This window comes from Ranitomeya imitator, chromosome 3 (assembly GCF_032444005.1).
Source record: "Ranitomeya imitator isolate aRanImi1 chromosome 3, aRanImi1.pri, whole genome shotgun sequence".
Taxonomy (NCBI): Eukaryota; Metazoa; Chordata; class Amphibia; order Anura; family Dendrobatidae; genus Ranitomeya; species Ranitomeya imitator.
In genome coordinates this window covers 521,906,527-521,930,738 of record NC_091284.1, presented here as the reverse complement: position 1 = coordinate 521,930,738, position 24,212 = coordinate 521,906,527, and the positions used below count along the sequence as shown (strand labels likewise).

Genomic DNA, 24,212 nt, shown 5'->3' with positions numbered 1-24,212 from the left:
AGTATTTTCAGAACCGGCGAGGGAGCGAGCCGGGAAGGGGGCGTTTAGGGTGGGCGGCCCTGTGCTTAGTAACCCGATGTTTACCCTGGTTACCAGTGAAGACATCGCTGAATTGGCGTCACACACGCCGATTCAGCGATGTCTGCAGGAGATCCAGCGACGAAATAAAGTTCTGGACTTTCTGCTCCGACCTACGATGTCACAGCAGGATCCAGATCGCTGCTGCGTGTCAAACACAACGATATCGCTATCCAGGACGCTGCAACGTCACGGATCGCTAGCGATATCGTTGTTAAGTTGTTCAGTGTGAAGGTACCTTTAGACCACGTTTACACTATCAGTATTTGGTCAGTGTTTCACATCAGTATTTGTAAGCCAAAACCAGGGGTGGGTGATGTGTTTCTGTTATACTTTTCCTCTGGCTGTTAAACTTTTGGCTAACTTTTGGCTTAAAAATACTGATGGGAAAAACTGACCAAATACTGAACATGTGAACGTGGCCTATGGCTGACACCCACTGCATTACTAAATGTCAGGTAGCACTAGTCCCTTATCTCTTTGAGCCATAAAAAAGGCATATCGACAGTCATTAAGAGTTTAAAGGTATGGTTGATCGGTGTAGATAGGGACACAGAAATGAAAACACCAATATTACAAAAAATAATAAATTCAATTATATTCAATTATTGACTATAACAATGTTTTTTTTTGTACAGGATGATTTAGTTATACTTTTTGATCTGTTGAGATTTTTCAATTTAAACTTATTCTATAGAAATAATAGGTAATAAACTATTCATCCTTAAATATTTTATGTACTCAAATGTTGATTAAACATTTCTGGATTTTTTCCCCAAAGTTTTTGACTTGACAATTAGGCCGGCGTCACACTCAGCGTATGAAAATACGGTGCGTTTTTTACGGCCGTAATACGCAGAAGTGTTCCCAAAATAGTGATCCGTATGTCATCCGTAGCCAGGGTGTGGCAGCGTATTTTGCGCATGTCATCCTCCGTATGTAATCCGTATGGCATCCGTACAGCGAGATTTTCTCGCTGGCTTGCAAAACGGACATACAATGGATCCATGGGCTCACATATTCGTAAAAACATATATACAGTCTATATATATATATATATATATATATATATATATATGTGTGTATATTTGTCAGTGAGACGCATATATATATATATATATATATATATATATATATATATATATATAATGTGTATATTTCATACAGCGCTAGATAGCAATTGCCGGCTTTTGCTATCTCCTTCCCAAACCCGACAGGATATGAGACATGGTTTACATGCAGTAAAACTTTTCATAACCCTTATTTTTTACATATTCCTCACTACTAATGTTAGAAGTGTATGTGTGCAAAATTTGGGCACTCTAGCTGTTAAAATAAAGGGTTAAATCGCGGAAAAAACTGTCATGGGCTCCCGCGCAATTTTCTCCACCAGAGTGGTAAAGCCAGTGACTGAGGGCAGATATTAATAGCCTAGAGAGAGACCATGGTTATTGGGCCCCACCCCTTGGCTAAAAACATCTGCCCCCAGCCACCCCAGAAAAGGCACATCTGTAAGATGCGCCTATTCTGGCACTTGGCCACTCTCTTCCCACTCCCGTGTAGCGGTGGGATATCGGGTAATAAAGGGTTAATGTCAGCTTGCTATTGTAAGGTGACATTAAGCCAGGTTAATAAAGGAGAGACGTCAATAAGACACCTATCCTTTATTAATCCAATAGTTGTAAATGGTTAATAAAACACACACACATTATGGAAAAAGTATTTTAATGAAATAAAGACACAGGGTGTTGTAATAGTTTATTATACTCTCAATCCAATTGAAGACCCTTGTCACCTGCAAGAAAGTTAAAATAAAAAAAACAACAATATCCCATACCTTCCGTCGTTCAGTCTTGTCCCACGCTATAAATCCATCTGCAGCGGTTAAATAATTTTACAAGCAGAAGCATGCTAATGCAGCCGCCCCTGCCTGTAAAAACCCGAGAATGAATGGAAAGCAGGGGAACGTAGCTACCTAGATTTGCGTTGCTGCGCCCCCTGCTTTCATAACCTCAGATGAACACGGGTGTGAGAAAATATTCAGAAAAATTCCCACGCTCGAGTTCATCTGAGGTTATGCCAGCATGGGGCGCAGCACCGCAAGTCTAGGTAGCTACGTTCCCCTGCTTTCCATTCATTCCCCGGGTTTTTACTGGCACTGGCGGCTGCATTAGCAGGCTTCTGCTTGTAAAATTATTTAACCCCTTCAGATGGATTTACAGCGTGGGACAAGACTGAACGACGGAAGGTATGGGATATTGTTGTTTTTTTTATTTTAACTTTCTTGCAGGTGACAAGGGTCTTCAATTGGATTGAGAGTATAATAAACTATTACAACACCCTGTGTCTTTATTTCATTAAAATACTTTTTCCATAATGTGTGTGTGTTTTATTAACCATTTACTACTATTGGATTAATAATGCAGGTGACAAGGGTCTTCAGTTGGATTGAGAGTATAATAAACTGTTACAACACCCTGTGTCTTTATTTCATATTAAAATACTTTTTCCATAATGTGTGTGTTTTATTAACCATTTACTACTATTGGATTAATAATGGATAGGTGTCTTATTGACACCTCTCCATTAATAATCTGGCTTAATGTCACCTTACAATAGCAAGGTGACATTAACCCTTTATTACTCCATATCCCACCGCTACACGGGAGTGGGAAGAGAGTGGCCAAATGCCAGAATAGGCGCATCTTACAGATGTGCCTCTTCTGGGGTGGCTGGGGGCAGATGTTTTAGCCAGGGGGGGGGCAATAACCATGGTCCCTCTACAGGCTATTAATATCTGCCCTCAGTCACTGGCTTTACCACTCTGGCGGAGAAAATTGCTCGGGAGCCCACGCCAGTTTTTTCCGCGATTTAACCCTTTACTTTAACAGCTAGATCCCCAAAATTTTACACACATACACTTGTATGAAATGGTTTACTGTATGTAAACCATGTCTCATATCCTGTCGGGTTTGTGAAGGAGATAGCAAAAGCCAGCAATTGAATTACAGGCTTTGAAGCTATCTAGCGCTGTATTAAATTTAAATAAATAAATATATATATATGTGTGTGTGTGTGTGTGTCTCACTGATATATATATATATATGTGTGTGTGTATGTATATGTATGTATGTATGTATATATATCTATCTATATATATAATTGCCTAAGGGTTTTCCCGTCTGTCTGTCTGTCTGTCCTGGAAATCCTGGCTCTCTGATTGGTCGAGGCCGCCAGGCCTCGACCAATCAGTGACCGGCACAGCATCGACGTAGAAATCCCGCGTTTCTGATTGGTCGAGGCCGCCAGGCCTCGACCAATCAGCAACGGGCACAGCGACGATGATGTCATAAAGGACGTAGACATCCCGCGACTCTGATTGGTCGAGGCCGCCAGGCCTCGACCAATCAGCAACGGGCACAGCGACGATGTCATAATGGTTGCCATGGCGACGATGATGTCATAAAGGCTGCCTCGACCAATCAGCGACGGGAAGTCCGCCGCGAATTCTGGAATCATCATTGTCCATATACTACGGGGACATGCATATTCTAGAATACCCGATGCGTTAGAATCGGGCCACAATCTAATATATATATATATATATATATATATATATATATATATATATATATATATATATATATATATATATATATATATATATACAGTGGGGCAAAAAAGTATTTAGTCAGTCAGCAATAGTGCAAGTTCCACCACTTAAAAAGATGACAGGCGTCTGTAATTTACATCATAGGTAGACCTCAACTATGGGAGACAAACTGAGAAAAAAAAATCCAGAAAATCACATTGTCTGTTTTTTTTAACATTTTATTTGCATATTATGGTGGAAAATAAGTATTTGGTCAGAAACAAAATTTCATCTCAATACTTTGTAATATATCCTTTGTTGGCAATGACAGAGGTCAAACGTTTTCTGTAAGTCTTCACAAGGTTGCCACACACTGTTGTTGGTATGTTGGCCCATTCCTCCATGCAGATCTCCTCTAGAACAGTGATGTTTTTGGCTTTTCTCTTGGCAACACGGACTTTCAACTCCCTCCAAAGGTTTTCTATAGGATTGAGATCTGGAGACTGGCTAGGCCACTCCAGGACCTTGAAATGCTTCTTACGAAGCCACTCCTTCGTTGCCCTGGCAGTGTGCTTTGGATCATTGTCATGTTGAAAGACCCAGCCACGTTTCATCTTCAATGCCCTTGCTGATGGAAGGAGGTTTGCACTCAAAATCTCACGATACATGGCCCCATTCATTCTTTCATGTACCCGGATCAGTCGTCCTGGCCCCTTTGCAGAGAAACAGCCCCAAAGCATGATGTTTCCACCACCATGCTTTACAGTAGGTATGGTGTTTGATGGATGCAACTCAGTATTCTTTTTCCTCCAAACACGATAAGTTGTGTTTCTACCAAACAGTTCCAGTTTGGTTTCATCAGACCATAGGATATTCTCCCAAAACTCCTCTGGATCATCCAAATGCTCTCTAGCAAACTTCAGACGGGCCCGGACATGTACTGGCTTAAGCAGTGGGACACGTCTGGCACTGCAGGATCTGAGTCCATGGTGGCGTAGTGTGTTACTTATGGTAGGCCTTGTTACATTGGTCCCAGCTCTCTGCAGTTCATTCACTAGGTCCCCCCGCGTGGTTCTGGGATTTTTGCTCACCGTTCTTGTGATCATTCTGACCCCACGGGGTGGGATTTTGCGTGGAGCCCCAGATCGAGTGAGATTATCAGTGGTCTTGTATGTCTTCCATTTTCTAATTATTGCTCCCACTGTTGATTTCTTCACTCCAAGCTGGTTGGCTATTGCAGATTCAGTCTTCCCAGCCTGGTACAGGGCTACAATTTTGTTTCTGGTGTCCTTTGACAGCTCTTTGGTCTTCACCATAGTGGAGTTTGGAGTCAGACTGTTTGAGGGTGTGCACAGGTGTCTTTTTATAGTGATAACAAGTTTAAACAGGTGCCATTACTACAGGTAATGAGTGGAGGAAAGAGGAGACTCTTAAAGAAGAAGTTACAGGTCTGTGAGAGCCAGAAATCTTGATTGTTTGTTTCTGACCAAATACTTATTTTCCACCATAATATGCAAATAAAATGTTAAAAAAACAGACAATGTGATTTTCTGGATTTTTTTTTCTCAGTTTGTCTCCCATAGTTGAGGTCTACCTATGATGTAAATTACAGACGCCTCTCATCTTTTTAAGTGGTGGAACTTGCACTATTGCTGACTGACTAAATACTTTTTTGCCCCACTGTATATATATATATATATATATATATATATATATATATATATATATATATATATATACACTAGCTGAAGAGCCCGGCGTTGCCTGGGCATAGTAAATATCTGTGGTTAGTTATAGCAACTGACTTCTCTTATTTTCCCATCACGCCTCTCATTTTCCCCATCTCATCTTTCATTTTCCCTCTCACATCTCTCATTTTCTCCCTCACACCTCTAATTTTCCCCCTCACTCCTCTCATTCCCCCCTAACACTTGTCATTTCGACCTCACATCTGTCATTTTCCGATCACTCCACTACTTTCCCTCACTCCTCTCATTTTGCACTCACACCTTTTCATTTTCACCTCACACCTCTCATTTTCACCTCAGTATATACATGTATGTCATCTCCCTATATATAGTATACACCTGTATGTCATCTCCTGTATATAGTATATACCTGTATGTCATCTCCCCTTTATATAGTATATACCTGCTGTGTGTCATCTCCCCTGTATATAGTAGATACCTGTATGTCATCTCCTGTATATAGTATATACCTGTGTCATCTCCCCTGTATATAGTATAGATCTGTGTCATCTCCTCCTGTATATAGTATATACCTGTATGTCATCTCCTCCTATATATAGCATACACCTGTATGTCATCTCCTCCTGTATATAGTATATACCTGTAGGTCACCTGCTCCTGTATATAGTATATACCTGTGTGTCATCTCCTCCTCTATATAGTATATACCTGTGTGTCATCTCTCATGTATATAGTATATACCTGTGTGTTATCTCCCCTGTACATACTATATATCTGTATGTCATCTCCTCCTGTATTAGACCTCATTCACACGTTATTTGATCAGTATTTTTACCTCAGTATTTGTAAGCTAAATTGGCAGCCTGATAAATCCCCAGCCAACAGGAAGCCCTCCCCCTGGCAGTATGTATTAGCTCACACATACACATAATAGACAGGTCATGTGACTGACAGCTGGCTTATTTCCTATATGGTACATTTGTTGCTCTTGTAGTTTGTCTGCTTATTAATCAGATTTTTATTTTTGAAGGATAATACCAGACTTGTGTGTGTTTTAGGGCGAGTTTCGTGTGTCAAGTTGGGTGTGTTGAGTTGCGTGTGGCGACATGCATGTAGCGACTTTTGTGAGATGAGTTTTGTGTGGCGACATGCGTGTAGCAACTTTTTGTGTGTCGAGTTGCATGTGACAGGTTAGTGTAGCAAGTTGTGTGCAGCAAGTTTTGCGCATGGCGAGTTTTGCACGTGGCGAGTTTTATGTGTGGTGCCTTTTGAGTATGTGCAAGTTTTGTGTGAGGCAACTTTTGCATGTGTTGCAACTTTTGTGAATGTGGCAATTTTTCCGCGGGTGCAAGTTTTGCGTGTGGCGAGTTTTCCCATGAGGTGAGTTTTGCACGTGTGGCGAGTTTTGCGTGAGCCTAGTTTTGCATGTGGCGAGTTTTGCGCGTGGCGAGTTTTGAGCGGCGACTTTTGTGTTTCGACTTTTATGTGGCGAGGTTGGTGTATGTGTGGTGAAATGTGTGCTGAGGGTGGTATATGTGTTCAAGCATGTGGTAGTGTGTGGCGCATTTTGTGTGCATGTTCTTATCCCCGTGTGTGGTGAGTATCCCATGTCGGGGCCCCACCTTAGCAACTGTATGGTATATACTCTTTGGCGCCATCGCTCTCATTCTTTAAGTCCCCCTTGTTCACATCTGGCAGCTGTGAATTTGCCTCCAACACTTTTCCTTTCACTTTTTCCCCATTATGTAGATAGGGGCAAAATTGTTTGGTGAATTGGAAAGCGAGGGGTTAAAATTTCACCTCACAACATAGCCTATGACGCTCTCGGGGTCCAGACATGTGACTGTGCAAAATTTTGTGGCTGTAGCTGCGACGCCTCCAACACTTTTCCTTTTCCTTTTTCCCCATTATGTAGATAGGGACAAAATTGTTTGGTGAATTGGAAAGCCCGGGGTTAAAATTTCACCTCACAACATAGCCTATGACGCTCTCGGGGTCCAGACGTGTGACTGTGCAAAATTTTGTGGCTGTAGCTGCGACGGTGCAGATGCCAATCCCGGACATACACACACACACACACATTCAGCTTTATATATTAGATATATATATATATATATATATATATATATATATAGTGATGCAGTGACCCCTGTAACAGGTAGGGGGCACTGCATTGTCTCCCCAGTATACGCAGGAAGGCGTATTGAGGCCGTGAGAGTGCGTGGCAATTGTGTGCATGGATGTGATAGTGAGACAGTGTCTGGCATTGTGGTTAATGGGAGGTATGTGTCACAGGGATGGATGCTCCCTGCGATGCAACCCGGAGTATCTTGTCTTTAGAGCGTGTGAACACTGAAGATGTCATTTAGTGCACCTGGGTCCGGGTTGCGGGTAGCTATGAGAGATGGGAGGGTCTGGCTACCCACATACCTCACTCTGAGTGGGGGTGCTCACTTTATCTTTTTCCCTGCAGGAGTTTGAGGACCTGCAGTGATGTCATGATCATGTGACCAGTGCATGTGATGTTACCTCACCTGTGGGTGTGGTTAGAGGCTACCTAAAGGAGGTGTGTTAGCACATGGTGGTGAGTGTTTGGGAGTCTGCAAGTCTGGACAGACTTCCATGTGTCCTGGCTGGACACTACAGAGGGGTCCTGTATGCTGTCTGAGTGAGGGGACCTGCATGGTCTATGTGCAAGGTCCTGGCAGATACCTCAGTGTTGGGTGTGCTAAGCCCTGAACAGCACGTGGTGGGACTTTGCTTCTGGTGACGTGGGTATTGGACGGACCCAGCTTGGGATGGACATCCTGGATTGTACCCGGACAGGCCATCTGTGTGATCCCGAGTTACCTGGGTGTTGGGAGGTCCTGGGAGGAGGACCGGATCCCTGAACAGTACGAGGTGAGGACAGGGATCTGCAGAGCCAGAGACAGGTCCCGTGTGGTACTGCCAGTGGAAAACCTGCAGCACTGGCGAGCAGGTAATACCAGACTGTGTGTTTGGCTCCAGAGAGAGCCTGAACATTGGACACGACCAAGAGTGTATGGTCACAGTCCTGATGGAACAGAGTCACGCTGTGAACATTGTTACTTTGTTTTGCCGTGATATGAAGATTGTTGTTTTGTGTTTTCTACCACTGGGGTTTATGGGGTAATAAACCCAGTTGAACTTTTAGAAGAAAATACGGTCTTGTGTGTTAATCCCGTGCCAAGCGAGTAATCCTCTACCCGTTAGTGAGTGCAATCTCACAATATATATATCTATCTATATATTATATATATATATATATATATACCCCTATACTATGTGTAGACATTTATTTTAGCTAATTCAATCCCATAATGAACAACACTAGTCCTCCTATATTAGTTCATCTACATGTGGAGGAACCCCATATACAGGGACCACAATGTCAACATAGGACACTCCACTAACACGATATCAACTACATAGAAAAACGGAGTTCTAGTCCCAGATTTTATAAAGGTAAAAATCAATTTTATTTAATATACATATATTTGTTTCTTACATGAAGTCACCACAAATATTGAACATGCTCAGCAAAAGAACATTTGGTACCAGACCTGTGTGATCTCCAACACCTGCTCACTCTCTACAATAACGTGCTCAGTGCATAGTAATGAATATCATGGGATCCAGAGTCCCCCCAGGAAAGAAACAACATCTCCTTTGTCTATACATCTCAAGTCTCTCATAACCCAGTTACCTTAAATATAAGCTTAAATCTTAGGTACGACTCCTTACCCATGTGGCAGATATAACGCGATCACACAGTACAGCCCCAACGCACGTTTCGCGTCGGCTTCGTCAGGGAGCTGATACGGCTGATAGGAGCTGGGGCATAGAGAATCATTGGTCCGTGTGCAATGCATATTTTCTGCGCCTCTCATTCGTCCGTAAAACTCGCTAGTGTGATGCCGGCCTTAGAGTGATAACTTTTTAATTAAAGAGCTGTTTTTGGGATAGAGGTGCACACACATAGAGCAGTATCGCTTGGTAAATAGTGAAGGGCAGACGTATGTGCTCACCTGGCAGTGTTGTGTGAAGGCACCTATAGATGCATGTGACTGCTGCTGCTGCAACCCCGTGGCTGAAGGAGAAAAACTTCCTGCAGATGAATAATAGTAGAGGAGTAGGATGTCACATGGAATGGGCTGCACTGCAGTAAAGGAGAAGCCTTTTGTGTTCCAAAATGGTTAATTGGCCCAAGCGTTTCGGTGCCTTTCTCATGAGCGCCGAAACATGTAAGGACAATAAAGAAACATTTCAGATCACAAAAGGCCTGTTCAATCAACATGATATCATCCTCCTCTACTAACTTTTTGTTTAAGACACTATATAGGCTACACCATAAGATGTAAAAGAAACCAATCTATGTAGCCAAATCTCTGCTCTACTAATACCCCTGTATTGGGTCATTGAGGAACTGTCTCACAGGCAGCCTCAATAGTGTATATTGTAAATGCCCTAATTTAAGATCCTGAATCGATTTTTCATGCTAAATAGTCCAATTGATTATTCGTGATGAGCAAGTATACTCGTTGCTCGGGTTTTCCCGAGCACGCTCAGGTGGTCTCCAAGTATTTGGATGTGCTCGGAGATTAAGTTTTCGTTTCCTCAGCTGCATGATTTACAGCTGATAGACAGCTTGAATATGTGTGGGGATTCTCTAGCAACTAAGCAACCCCCACATGTACTCAGGCTGGCTAGCAGCTGTAAATCATGCAGCTGCGTCAACAAAAACTAAATGTCCGAGCAGTTACAAATACTCGATCACCCGAGCGTGCTCGAGAAAACCCGAGCAACGAGTACACACGCTCATCACTATTGATTATGCCTAATGACTGGTTACCTTCATCTTTTATATTCCATGATAATAAGCCTTATTTGGCTTCTTCATCTTAGGCTCTGTGAGAATGGCCAGTATTTGACAAACGGCACGCACAATGACACCTCTGAGCTGAAAAAACTGAAGACTCCAGATCTTGGTAAGTACAACGTAACTCTGAATAGCAATGCAAATGATCCCACTGCATCTGTGTATATTTGTTTTTTATATTACTCCTGCTAAAAAAATAAATGAGTTCATCAAAGCTCCATTCCAGATCTTCTATGTTTGCTCTGTAGTGTTCCTTCCTGAAGGATGATCCTTGCTGTGAAACCTACGGATAAGCTTTGGGAACAACTACAAGAATTCTATATCTACAAGGAATAGCATTAAAAAGAGATTTTAAAACTACAGCGTTCCTAAAACGTTACCAGGGTATGCCTAAATGTGCTCTTGGGGTAGCAATAGCATTTTAAAGTCTATGGAATAGAGATAGATTATGATTTTCCTTTGTTTTTCCAGAGCCAAAAGTAGCGTCCTTTCTCCTTTCCAAATTGCCTTTTAACAAGCTCAAAAGTAAAAATTCACATTTTGCAGAGAAATGCCTCTGATTTCTGTTCCCTGCTAACAAATGTTACTGTTAATTAGCATTTGCATCAACTTGGAAGAGACTTTCGCCATTAATCCTACCCTTCCATGATGATCATTGCAAGATAATTCAACAACAACATCCAATTAACTAAATACGCAAACATAGATTGAAAAAAAAAATAAAATAATTCTTGGCAAACAGAATCCAGTTTAAAGAAATGGAAGCAGCCAAGTTTGTCTTTATGGACTTGTAAGTCTTGAATATTAATTTACCAACTCAAATCCTTACTTTGAGGTTTTATTTCCTCTCCCAGTGAAGAATCGTCAAACTGTTTCATTTATATAAAAATTCTCACCTTTTGCTGTTGATGTCATCAGTGCTTTTTTCATGTTCTTAAATCATTTGGTCAACATTACTTGTTTGTCATCTTTTGTAAGAACCTACTAATTAGTTTTGGATGTGTTACACTGATAATTAGCTTGGCAATATGTAAGGCTTGTTCACATCTGCGTCATGTTGTCTGTGTATAACAGACACCAACCACATTGAGCGCTGGATCATCATATAATGTCGCGCAATGCACCGCATTGACTTTCAATAACGTCCATTGGGTTGAAATTCAACCAAGGACAACATCTCAAAGGAGTTTGTATGTTCATCCTGTGTTTGTGGGGGTTTCCTGACTTCAAAGATATATTGATAGGAAATTTACATTGTGGGCCGAAATAGGGACAGTGTTGACAATGTCTGTAATGCATTGCGGAATATGTAAGTGCTGTATGAGCGACAAAAAATGTTTATTTTTCGCTACTTTTTATCGTTTTCTGGGCATTTTTGCAGATTTTTTTTATTTTTATTTTGCTGTCCGGTTTTGTTTGAGCAATACTTCAGTGACTTTGTTGAGCATTTTATTTTTCAGTGGGTTTTTGCATCTTTTTCCATTATTTTAGACGTTTTTTTAGTGCACTTTTTAAGATGGAAACATTGTAAAAGTTCTTGCGCATCATACATCTCTTTAACCTTTCTATTGATTTCTAAGGTAAGTTTTGAGCATCTTCCTAGTAAAAACCACCTGAAGTTACATCTTTTAAACGCTTGCCATCTTTTGAAAACCTGAAGCTCATAAAAAAATGCTCAAAAGCCTGAAAACATGCACAGCAAGTAGCTTTTACATAGAAACTAATATGTTCATTCTTATGAGAATTCTTTAGCCTTTTTTTATAGCTGCGTTTTCCAAGTAGAAAAAAAAGATGCAGTGTGATCATATCCTAAATGTATTTTACTCAGAACTAGAAGGAAATTAAGCTTTTTTTACACTGTTCACACATTTGATTAATTATTTTGTAACGGATCCTGCCAAAGATCATTATTAATTACTAGATGGTGGCCCGATTATAACGCATCAGGTATTCTAGAATATGTACTTCAGAACTTGTTCAGTAAACGTAAATGTAGAATATAACAGCCCACGTAGCACATAACACAGCCCACGTAGCATATAGCACAGCCACGTAGCATATAGCACAGCCACGTAGCATATAGTACAGCCACGTAGTATATAACACAGCCACATAGAATATAGCACCGCCACATAGCATATAACAGCCCATGTAGTATATAGCACAGCCACGTAGTATATAACACAGCCACGTAGTATATAGCACAGCCACGTAGCATATAACAGCCCATGTAGTATATAGCACAGCCACGTAGTATATAACACAGCCACGTAGTATATAGCACAGCCACGTAGCATATAACAGCCCACATAGTATATAACATACCACGTAGTATATAGCACAGCCACGTAGCATATAACAGCCCACATAGCACAGCCACATATTGTATAACACAGCCATGTAGTATATAGCACAGCCACGTAGCATATAACACAACCACACAGCATATAGCACAGCCACCTAGCATATAACAGCCGACATAGTATATAGCACAGCCACGTAGCATGTAACACAGCCCACGTAGCATATAGAACAGTCACGTAGCATTTAGCACAGCCATGTAGTATATAACACAGCCCACGTAGCATATAACAGCCCACGTAGTATATATCACAGCCATGTAGCAGTCACGTAGCATATAGCACAGCCACGTAGCATATAGCATATATAGTATAGCATATAGTATATAGCACAGCCACGTAGTATATAACACAGCCCACGTAGCATATGACAGCCCACATAGTATATAGCACAGCCACGCAGCATATAACACAACCACACAGCATATAGCACAGCCACCTAGCATATAACTGCCGACATAGTATATAGCACAGCCACGTAGCATGTAACACAGCCCACGTAGCATATAGAACAGTCACAAATCCAAAGAAAAAAGGAGTTCTATACGAAAGTACATATAAAAAGTCAATATTTTATTAAAGAATATCTTAAAAAAGTCTGTAAAATACAAGACATGTGAAGAAAGGGGAGACCCTAGTACAAAAACATCCAAGTCACAAGCATAAGAATGTATATATCACCATGGTATGTATAGCCATCCATAATTGCACAAAATAGTAAAGTGTATCACTAGCTCCTATATGGACAAGTGTCCTCTATGCATAAAGTAAGCAGGGAAACCAGTGTATAGTGCATATCAGAAGCCGGATTTCTTACCCATGGTGCGGTAAACAATGCTGGTGACTCCGGAAAGCCCCCTGCATTGTTTACCGCACCATGGGTAAGAAATCCGGCTTCTGATATGCACTATACACTGGTTTCCCTGCTTACTTTATGCATAGAGGACACTTGTCCATATAGGAGCTAGTGATACACTTTACTATTTTGTGCAATTATGGATGGCTATACATACCATGGTGATATATACATTCTTATGCTTGTGACTTGGATGTTTTTGTACTAGGGTCTCCCCTTTCTTCACATGTCTTGTATTTTACAGACTTTTTTAAGATATTCTTTAATACAATATTGACTTTTTATATGTACTTTCGTATAGAACTCCTTTTTTCTTTGGATTTATGATTATTCGGAGTATACGTTATTGTCCTGGTATATACATGGGTACAGACAAACATCTTTTTCCAACAGCACACCATATGTGTGCGACCCATGTTATTTCTGTGGGGGTGTTTTCATATAGAACAGTCACGTAGCATATAGCACAGCCATGTAGTATATAGCACAGCCACGCAGCACAGTCACGTAGCGTATAGCACAGACACGTAGCATATAACACAACCACATAGCATATAGCACAGCCACCTAGCATATAACAGCCCACATAGAATATAGCACAGCCACGTAGCATATAACACAGCCCACGTAGCATATAGCACAGCCATGTAGTATATAACACAGTCCATGTAGCATGACAGCCCACGTAGTATATAGCACAGCCACGTAGCAGTCACGTAGCGTATAGCACAGCCACGTAGCATATAGTATAGAATATAGCATATATATAGTATAGCATATAGCACAGCCACATAGCATATAGCACAGCCACGTAGTATATAACACAGCCCACGTAGCATATAACAGCCCACGTATATAGCATGGCCACGTAGCATATAACACAGCCCATGTAGCATATAGCCCAGCCACGTAGTATATAGCGCAGCCATGTAGTATCTAACACAGCATACGTGGCACATAACAGAACCCACATAGTATATAGTACAGTCCACATAGTATATAGCACAATCCACGTAGTATATAGTACAGTTGATGTAGTATATAGTACAGTCCACATAGAATATAAAACAGCCACATAGTATATAGCACAGTGCACGTAGGATGTAGCACAATCCACGTAGTATATAGCATAGCCACGTAGTATATAGCACAGCCACGTAGTATATAGCACAACCACAGCTGTTGTGAATTCTGCTTTTGGGCTCCCTCCGGTGGTTGTAGGTGGTAATGCAGTTGTCCCTGGGCTGCAGTCCTGGACAGGTGTATCTGCTGATTGCAATTCTGACTGGGGTATTTAGGTTTGCAGGACTCATTAGTCCTTGCCAGTTGTCAATGTTTCTTGGGAAGTGTTGGACCTCTGTCTGGCTTCTCCTGCTTAGCTGCCAATTCAGCAAAGATAAGTGTCTGTTTCTTTTCCTATGGCACACAAGCTGTGTGCTTGTTTTTTGATTGTATTTCTGCTCTGAGTGTAGGATTCTCTGGAGTTGCAGATATACATTCCACGTCTTTAGTTAGATGGAGGAATTTTTTGTATAATCTGCTGTGGATATTTTCGGAAGGGTTTTAATACTGACCGCACAGTACTCTGTCCTATCCTTTCCTATTTTAGCTAGAGTGGCCTCTTGTGCTAAATCCTGTTTTCTGCCTGTGTGTGTCTTTCCTCTCCTACTCACAGCCAATATTTGTGGGGGGCTGCCTATCCTTTGGGGTTCTGCTCTGAGGCAAGGTAGAATTCCTATTTCCATCTATAGGGGTATTTAGTCCTCCGGCTGTGAGGAGGTGTCTAGGGTTTGTTAGGTACACCCCACGGCTACTTCTAGTTGCGGTGTTAAGATCAGGATTTGCAGTCAGTATAGTTACCACCTACTCCAGTGAAAGTTTTCATGCTGCTCCAAGGTCACCGGATCATAACACACAGCCCATGTAGTATATAGCAGCCATGTAGTATATAACACAGACCACGTAGTATATAGCACAGTCCACATTAGTATATAGCACAATCCACGTAGTATATAGCATAGTCCACGTAGTATATAACAAAGCCCACGTTGTATATAGCACAATCCACCTAGTATATAGCACAGTGCACAGAGTATATAGCACAGCCACGTAGTATATAGCACAGGCACAGCCCACGTAGTGCATAGCACAGCCACGTAGTACATAGCAGCCACGTAGTATATAGCACAGCCACGGAGTATATTACACAGCCCACGTAGTATATAGCACAGCTCACGTAGTATATAGCAGTGTGGGCACCTTATCACTGTTAAAAAAAAAATAATAATTAAAATAAAAAATAGTTATATACTCACCTTCCGGCAGCCCCCGGATCCAACCCAGGAGTTAGCGATGCTCTTGCCAGGTCCGTTCCCATTGATGCTTTGTGGCAATAACCCGTGATGACGTAGTGGTCTCGCATGATCCTACGTCGTCTGGGGTCATTTTGCAAAGCATTACTGGGAACAGCGCTGCCGAGAGCATCGCGAGGATGGGGAAGGCTTCAGGGGCCGCTGGAAAGTGAGAATAGCACGATTTTTTTTATTTTTTTTATTATTTTTAACATTATATTGATGCTGCATAGGCGCGACCAATCAGCGACGCGGGATTTCCGTTACAGGCAAACAGACGGAAATGGACCTTAGACAATTATATATAGATTTTTGGAAAACTTTTCCACTTCATTTTCATGGGAAATTCACTTTGGTTTTTAGGCTTTTTTCTATTGTTCTAGAAGTTTTGAAAAAATGTCTGGTGAAAAATAGAAAATGCATGTCACTTTTTTGTCTTCAAAGTCTTTTCAGGAAATGAAAAACTCTCTAGTCAAAACTTAAAAATTTGGTGCTTATGAATACCTCAAAGAAAAAAAAGCCCATTGTAAACATAGCCTTATATTGTCTGTGTTGCTAGCTACACTTAGGCAATAATGTGCAGGTGCTTCTCACAAAATTAGAATATCGTCAAAAGGTTAATTTATTTCAGTTCTTCAAAACAAAAAGTGAAACTTATATATTATATAGAGTCATTTACGAACAGAGTAATCTATTTCAAGTGTTTATTTCTGTTAATTTTGATGATTATGGCTTACAGCCAATGAAAACCCAAAAGTCATTATCTCAGTAAATTAGAATAAATAACAAAAAACACCTGTAGAGGCTTCATAAGCTTTTTAAAAGGTCACTTAGTCTGTTTCAGTAGGCTCCACAATAATGGGGAAGACTGCTGACAGACAGATATCCAGAAGGCAGTCATTGACACACTCCATAACGAGGGTAAGCCACAAAAGGTCATTGCTAAAGAAGCTGGCTGTTTAGAGTGCTGTGTCCAAGCATATTAATGGAAAGTTGAGTGGAAGGAAAAAGATTCCTAGAAAAAGGTGCACAAGCAACCGGGATAACCACAGCCTTGAAAGGATTGTTAAAAATTTGAGGGAGATTCACAAGGAGTGGACTGCTGCTGAAGCAATTGCTTCAAGAGCCACCACACACAGACATATCCAGGACATGAGCTACAAGTGTCACATTCCTTGTGTCAAGCCACTCATGACCAAAAGACAATGCCAGAAGTGTCTTACACGGGCCAAGGAGAAAAAGAACTGGACTGTTGCTTAGTGGTCCAAGGTGTTGTTTTTAGTTGAAAGTAAATTTTGCATTTCATTTGGAAATCAAGTTCCTAGAGTCTGGAGGAAGAGTGGAGAGGTACACAATCCAAGCTGCTTGAGGTCTAGTGTGAAGTTTCCACAATCAATATTTGAGGAGCCATGTCATCTGCTGGTGTAGGTCCACTGTGTTTTATCAAGACCAAAGTCAGCGTGGCAGTCTACCAGGAAATTTTAGAGCACTTCATGCTTCCCTCTGTCGACAAACTTTTTGGAGATGGAAATTTCATTCTCCAGTAGAATTTGGCACCTGTCCACACTGTCAAAAGTACCAATACCTGGTTTAAAAACAACAGTTTTACTGTGCTTGATTGGCCAGCAAACTCGTCTGACCTTAACCCCATAGAGAATCTATGGGGTATTGTCAAGAGGAAGAGAGACACCAGACCCAGCAATGCAGAAGAGCTGAAGGCTGCTATCAAAGCAACCTGGGCTTCCATAACCCCTCAGCAGTGCCACAGGAAGATTGCCTCCATACCACGCCGCATTGATGCAGTAATTGATGCAAAAGGAGCCCGACCAAGTATTGAGTGCATTACAGAACATTCATTTCAGTAGGCCAACATTTTCTAATTTAAAATAATTTTTCAAGCTGGTGTTATCAAGTATTCTAACGTACCGAGATAATGACTTTTGGGTTTTTATTGGCTGTAAGCCATAATCATCAATATTAACAGAAATAAACACTTGAAATAGATCACTCTGTAATGACTCTATATAATATGTGAGATTCACTTTTTGTATTGAAGAACTGAAATAAATGTACGTTTTGATGATATTCTTATTTTGTGGAAAGCACCTGTATAAGGCCACATTCACACGTTTAGTATTTGGTCAGTATTTTGCATCAGTATTTGTAAGCCGAAATCAGGAGTGGGTGAAAAATACAGAAGTGGTGACGTGTTATTATACTTTTCCTCTGATTGTTCTTCTCCTTGTTTTGGCTTACAAATACTGAATTTAAAATAATCACCAAATACTCGACATGTGCACGTGGCCTAAGGGTGACTTCTTGCGTTTTCTGTCCACTAAGGCAAGTAGCAGATTTGCTCTTTCGCATTTTGAAATTCGGTATTTTGTTAATCCTCTTTACATACTGAAGCTTCCTGCTTTCTTCCCTGACTTTCTTTTCTTGGCTTCTGTTGACTGCTGACTTTTTTTTTTTTTTACGCTTATCACACCTGTACCATGTTTAGAAGTGTCACATCGCTTGAAATATTAAATCCTTAACCAAGTCCGTTTCTTTGCTGGTATGTTCAGAAAAATTATATCCTCCCTCTTGTAAGCCAGAAGTGCAGCAATACAATAAGATTAGATAAGGCTTCTCCAAGGACTTCTGACAGCTGAAAGTAGGACTTGTTCTTTTTCTTCTTAAGTGCTTTATGTCTGCTTAATGCTTCACTTTTGGAATTTGCTGACTGCATTGTTTCAATTGCTTTATTTCCCTTGCTGTGATTATTTACAAGAGTGCTCGCTGGAACATGTTTGACTACTCGGGAAAGTATGTTTTCTGTAAATCTGTATTCTTACGCCCTCACTTTAGAAAACTATATCTGAAAATGTCTGTTTTAGGTTGAATTCTTGGATTGTAAAAAACAAAAAACTGCTTATACTTTGTACAATGAAGAGTTCTCCATCTTTCTAATAGTCCTTTGCAGTTTATTTCTTTACCATATTTTAAGCCGTCTGTTCCTTGACAGTAAATGGAAACAGCCGAAAAAGCCAAATGGACTTCAGGTTTGTAAACACATAGGATTTTAAGAGGCCAAAATGACTAGTTGTCCAGTGGAAACTGCTTCAGTGGAGACTTTAAGCTCAGAATGACTGGAGAAACCAAGTACAGGTGCTCGGTGCACCCTTGGCATGGTCAAACTTTTAGGTCCAACTTCTTGCCTACTGTTTTCCCTCTATTTCTGCTCCACCCTTCCCTGATTAACAGCTCTGAATTCATAGAGCCAGAGAAGGGTGAAAATAAATAGAAAACAAGTAGATGGGAAGGCGTAGGTAAATGGCCACACCAAGGGTGCACCATCACACGTACTTGATTTGAACAATCATTCTGTGCTGAAAAAATCCATTTTATGAAACATGCCTGTTTTTGAAGGACTTTTTAGTTTCATGAAGTGGTTTTTGAAAATGTTTTTTTTCCCTGAAGCCTTTTTTGCAGCCTTTTGATTGGATAGTGCCTAGTTTGGATCAAATTCCACTTCAAACAAGTGACAGGCACTTTCTTATTTTCCACCCAACCACTCAAAAGACTGAGAGTGTGCATAACAAAGAAAACTAACATTGAAATGAAAAGAAATAGTCTTTCAGACATTTATTAGGCAATTTTTTTGGCTTCTTTTTTTAAGCAAACCCCCTTTAAAAAAAAATAAAAAATTCTGTGTGTACATAGTTTGCTTCATGTGGTATCTAATCCTCTGTGAGTAGGGTAAAATCGATTGTGTGATGGACCCAAATCTATTTGTTGAGTATTTCCTCCCTAAAACAAAAAGCATATCAGCAGCTGGCCTGATGCGACATCAAATGAACTTTTTAAAATATGGCACACAAAAAACAAGTTTTCAAAAAAAATTTTCTCATGTCTATTTAATGGAAAAAAATACGGTAATAGATCATGAAAAACTAAAAAAAATCTATTAGTATTTTGTCTTGTTGCATTGCATGATGAACAACAAAAATATCAAAGCAAAATTGATGTTTATGGATTATGTGCACCATTCTTCCAGAAAAAGTTAATAAAGCGTAATCAATAAACTACATGGTCAGCAAAATGGTGGTGTTCAAATACAAACGTCAAGCCCCTGTTACAATCACAGAGAATTTTAAAAAAAAAAAAAGTTATGAGACAAAGATAAAAAAAATGAAATGTAGTAAATTCCCAAAAATTGGTTTTGGAAGGGTAAGGGGTTAAAGTTGTATGCAAATCCAAATAAAGCTCTTTCGGCCCCTACTGTTGGGTCTCTCATATTTATGTTCTCCAATGCTGTTTTATATAAATTGCATGCATTTGTAAGTATCTCCGGGGAGACTTGCTTTAGAAAGCCTGAATTTCCAAGTGCTTTTTAATTACTGCCATGAAATAGTGTTCTCAATTTTCTAACAAAATCAAAAGGCCATAAAGTGTAACACCGTGATTGTGATTAATATTGCTAATGAAGCTAAAAGATGCCTGAACTTTCTCCGTATGCAGGTGATGATTCATTTGACAGTTCGCCTCCTTCACAACCCCCGCCACCACCCCCGGCACGTGCCTGCATCTCAGAACCACCAAAATCCACCGCGCCAGGAAGCCGACCGAACTCTGCCTCCGACTTGTTTCTTCTTCCTATGGGTACGATCTTAAGTATAAGTAAATGAGGGATGGAAGAAAGCTGATTATATTGAGGACTATTACCATTATTTTCCATTTGATGTATTTTATTGATTCCTATCTGGAATGTCAGATACCATCATGCATTAAATTGAAAAACATTAAGATTTGCATTAAATCTCCACCACTTACAGGCACTTGCCACAAGCCGACACACTAAACAGGCCATTATTCTCTGCATTTGTGAATTTCTGATGGCCATTTAGGGAAAGTAAGCAGAAAATTGATTTGTCTGTGGGTCACATAAGCAACATAAGAGACCATTGAAGTGGCACAAATGAAGAACTCTGTTGGCAAAGAGTTCACAGAAAAGAGATTTAAAATACGTGGGAGTTGTTTACTTGGGAGTAGCTAGGACTTAAGAGTTAATCCCATACGGTTTAATGAATGTCAGTGATATTCCTACTGTAAATACGCGCAGTCTGTCTACCGTCTAACTTGTGTGGTAGAGATCACAGCTGACGAGCAAAGAAGGCAGATTTCAACTAGAATTGAATTCTAATCGAATTTTATAGCAATCCATATTCTTTAGGACATGAAAGCTTCGAAATTTGCTCCGTAAATTTAGCAAAATGGTGTTGAACAGTAGAGATTAAGTAAATAAGGCAGCACACTGCAGCGCTAGAACATGCAAACTTGAAATACGAAAATTGCAAGTGTAGGACCTGGTATAAGAGAGATGCCATAAAGGGGCTACCAGGTACACATAAAATTGGCCATTTTTATGCGCTAAACGCTCTCATTTTTCATATTTCTAGTGCAGTAATGCAGTTCAATTTTCGTATTTCAAGTTTGCATGTTCTAGCGCTGCAGTGTGCTGCCTTATTTACTTAACTATATACGAGTTGGCGACTCTAGGTTCAGCACCTGTTCACACTTAGACTTTGTTTGGATGTGCCGGTCAGGTTTTTGAATTGAACAGTAGAGGCGGCGAAAGTTTTTTTTTTTTAAAAATACTTCTCATTTCTTCACATGGTAAGAAAGTTTTGACTTAACATGAAGATGTGTCCAGTGTTTGAGGGGACGGTAGCGGTTAGAAAGCGACGACGTACGGGGGGCAGTGAGCAGCGGGAGTGTGTTATGAAAGGTAATTCAGTACCACAATGGACATAGAGGTCAGCGCACATACAGTGACCTGGCAATAACCCAAAAAACAAGAACGAGCTCTGAGACGTGGGAACTCTGTTGACCGCAATCCCTAATCCTCTCCAACCACACTAAAGGCAGCCGTGGATTGCGCCTAACGCTCCCTATGCAACTCGGCACGGCCTGAGAAACTAGCTAGCCTGAAGATAGAAAATAAGCCTACCTTGCCTCAGAGAAATACTCCAAAGGAAAAGGCAGCCCCCACATATAATGACTGTGAGTTAAGATGAAAAGACAAACGTAGAGATGAAATAGATTTAGCAAAGTGAGGCCCAACTTTCTGAACAGAGCGAGGATAGGAAAGGTAACTTTGCGGTCAACACAAAACCCTACAAAAACCACGCAAAGGGGGCAAAAAGACCCTCCGTACCGAACTAACAGCACGGAGGTACACCCTCTGCGTCCCAGAGCTTCCAGCAAGCAGTAAAAAACTAATCGACAAGCTGGACAGAAAAAAAAAACAGCAAACAAATAGCAAAGAGGAACTTAGCTATGCAGAGCAGCAGGCCACAGGAACGATCCAGGAGGAAACAGGTCCAATACTAGAACATTGACTGGAGGCCAGGATCAAAGCACTAGGTGGAGTTAAATAGAGCAGCACCTAACGACTTCACCACATCACCTGAGGAAGGAAACTCAGAAGCCACAGTACCACTTTCCTCCACCAACGGAAGCTCACAGAGAGAACCAGCCGAAGTACCACTTGTGACCACAGGAGGGAGCTCTGCCACAGAATTCACAACAGGAGTGGCTGTAGAGCTGAGCGTTGAGGTACTAGTTGGGTTTTTTCTCTGTCTTACGTTTAGTATGCTGTGGGCTATCTCCAAACCCCAGATCATAACAAAGGACATTCAATCCACAGAGAATAAATACTCTGTGAATTGAATGTCTCAGTAAAATGAACTCAATTTGGCAAATTCAAATGTTGTCCGATCTGCTCATCTCTACTCAGGAATAAAGTTTATGGCCATACAGTAATTTTCTTTAGATGATGAGGGTTTTTTAGTGTGTTGGATCAAATATCCATCCATTATTGGTCCGTGTGTCTATTTTAACCATAGGTTTGGCATCAGTTTTCTTGTATGCAAAAAATAAAGCAAAAATATCTTCTACCCAATAAACAGAATAAAAAGTTAAGGACACACGGATGACATCCAAGAAGTATCATTTTTTTTTTCTTTCCAGGACCCATAAACTTGTATTGCCTAGTTTGATCCAAGACTCTAATTAGAAATGGACACATCACAGGTTTTTTTTTGTAGACATATGGCCTGCAAAAAACAGTCATTTAAACAGAATAGGTATGCATTTTTTCCATGAAAAACTGCAAAATATGACCGCCTGAGAGAGAGTCAATCCAGACTAATTAAGGAATGACTTTTATTTTTGAATTGGTTGTGTTAAAGGTTTAGCTGTGCTGAATACTTGTAATTCTAGTCCAAGAATCTGAGAGGGGTCTGCATTTACCTGGAGGGGGATTGTGATAGCATTAGAATTATTTTGATATTTGCTAGACTAAACATGGATCTGTGCCCCCGGCATGAATGCAATAATAAAAAAGCCATTTCCTGGGAGATACGTCATCATTCTGTGTAGCACTTTCCGCATTGAAGAAATCCTGTTCAAAGTGCAGATATTCAGATCAGGAAACCTGTAGAATGCCATCAGTGGTCACAGGGGAGTTGTGGGTTCACAGCTCTGATATTGTTGGATCGTTAGAGCTGATATTTTCCTTTATATTTCTATAAGATTTATTACCACTGACTTGGCCAGACCTTTTTAAATAATCCGTATTTATTGGAAGGAGGAAAGTTTTATGTGACTTTCAATGAATCCCCAATCATTTGAATGATCTTTACTTGCTGACAGTGAATGAAATCATTAGAGGTTTCCGGACTCCGGATAAAAACTATCAGTCCGGTGTTCAGAACAGGAGATCTTTTCTCCAAGACTGGATTAATTGTAATTAAGGCTCTGTTCACGTGTCCAGTTGTCTTCTGTTGTAACAGATCCAGTGTTAAGAAAACGAAAAAACAACTGGATCTATTACTAATGAAGCAAAAACAGATTGTTTTATGTTTTGCATTTGTTTTTGTTTCTCTTTTTTGCAATAGATCTGTTTTTACTAGAGATCTCTCTGAACACCTCTGGTGTTTTAGGCTTGTGCAATGATAAAAAAAATGGATTCGTTAATGGACGACTTAGCAGTTGATATCCCTTATGATCCCCATTTAATTGAATTAATCCTGTACTGGAACATTTAATTTCTGTCTATGCCATCCTAAAATTGATCCATAATACAGAAATAATTACTAGATGTGAACTTAGCTGGGTCAGGACCTCTTTGTCATGAATGTCTCCTTTCACTCAATGCAAAGTTTTTTTAAAAATCGTGGCACTGAAACCCAGATTGTGTGTTATATAACTTTTCATTGGACTGTGCCTTAAAAGTGACCAATGCAGGGTAAATGTAAAAAAAGAAGCCAACCATGTACTGCTTTAAGGGGCCAGGTCTTCCAGAGCAGTGGACTCTTGTA

At 40.5% G+C, this 24,212-nt stretch overlaps 1 protein-coding gene across 1 annotated transcript in view; it reads left to right on the top strand.

Moving 5' to 3' along the window:
* CBLB (Cbl proto-oncogene B) overlaps positions 1-24,212 on the top strand; it is a 242,320-nt gene that overhangs the window by 206,958 nt on the left and 11,150 nt on the right. Inside the window, exons 14-15 of the mRNA XM_069757756.1 lie at positions 10,306-10,388; positions 20,350-20,490. Of these exons, the coding sequence (XP_069613857.1) occupies positions 10,306-10,388; positions 20,350-20,490 (224 nt within the window). The remainder of the gene's footprint in view (positions 1-10,305; positions 10,389-20,349; positions 20,491-24,212) is intronic.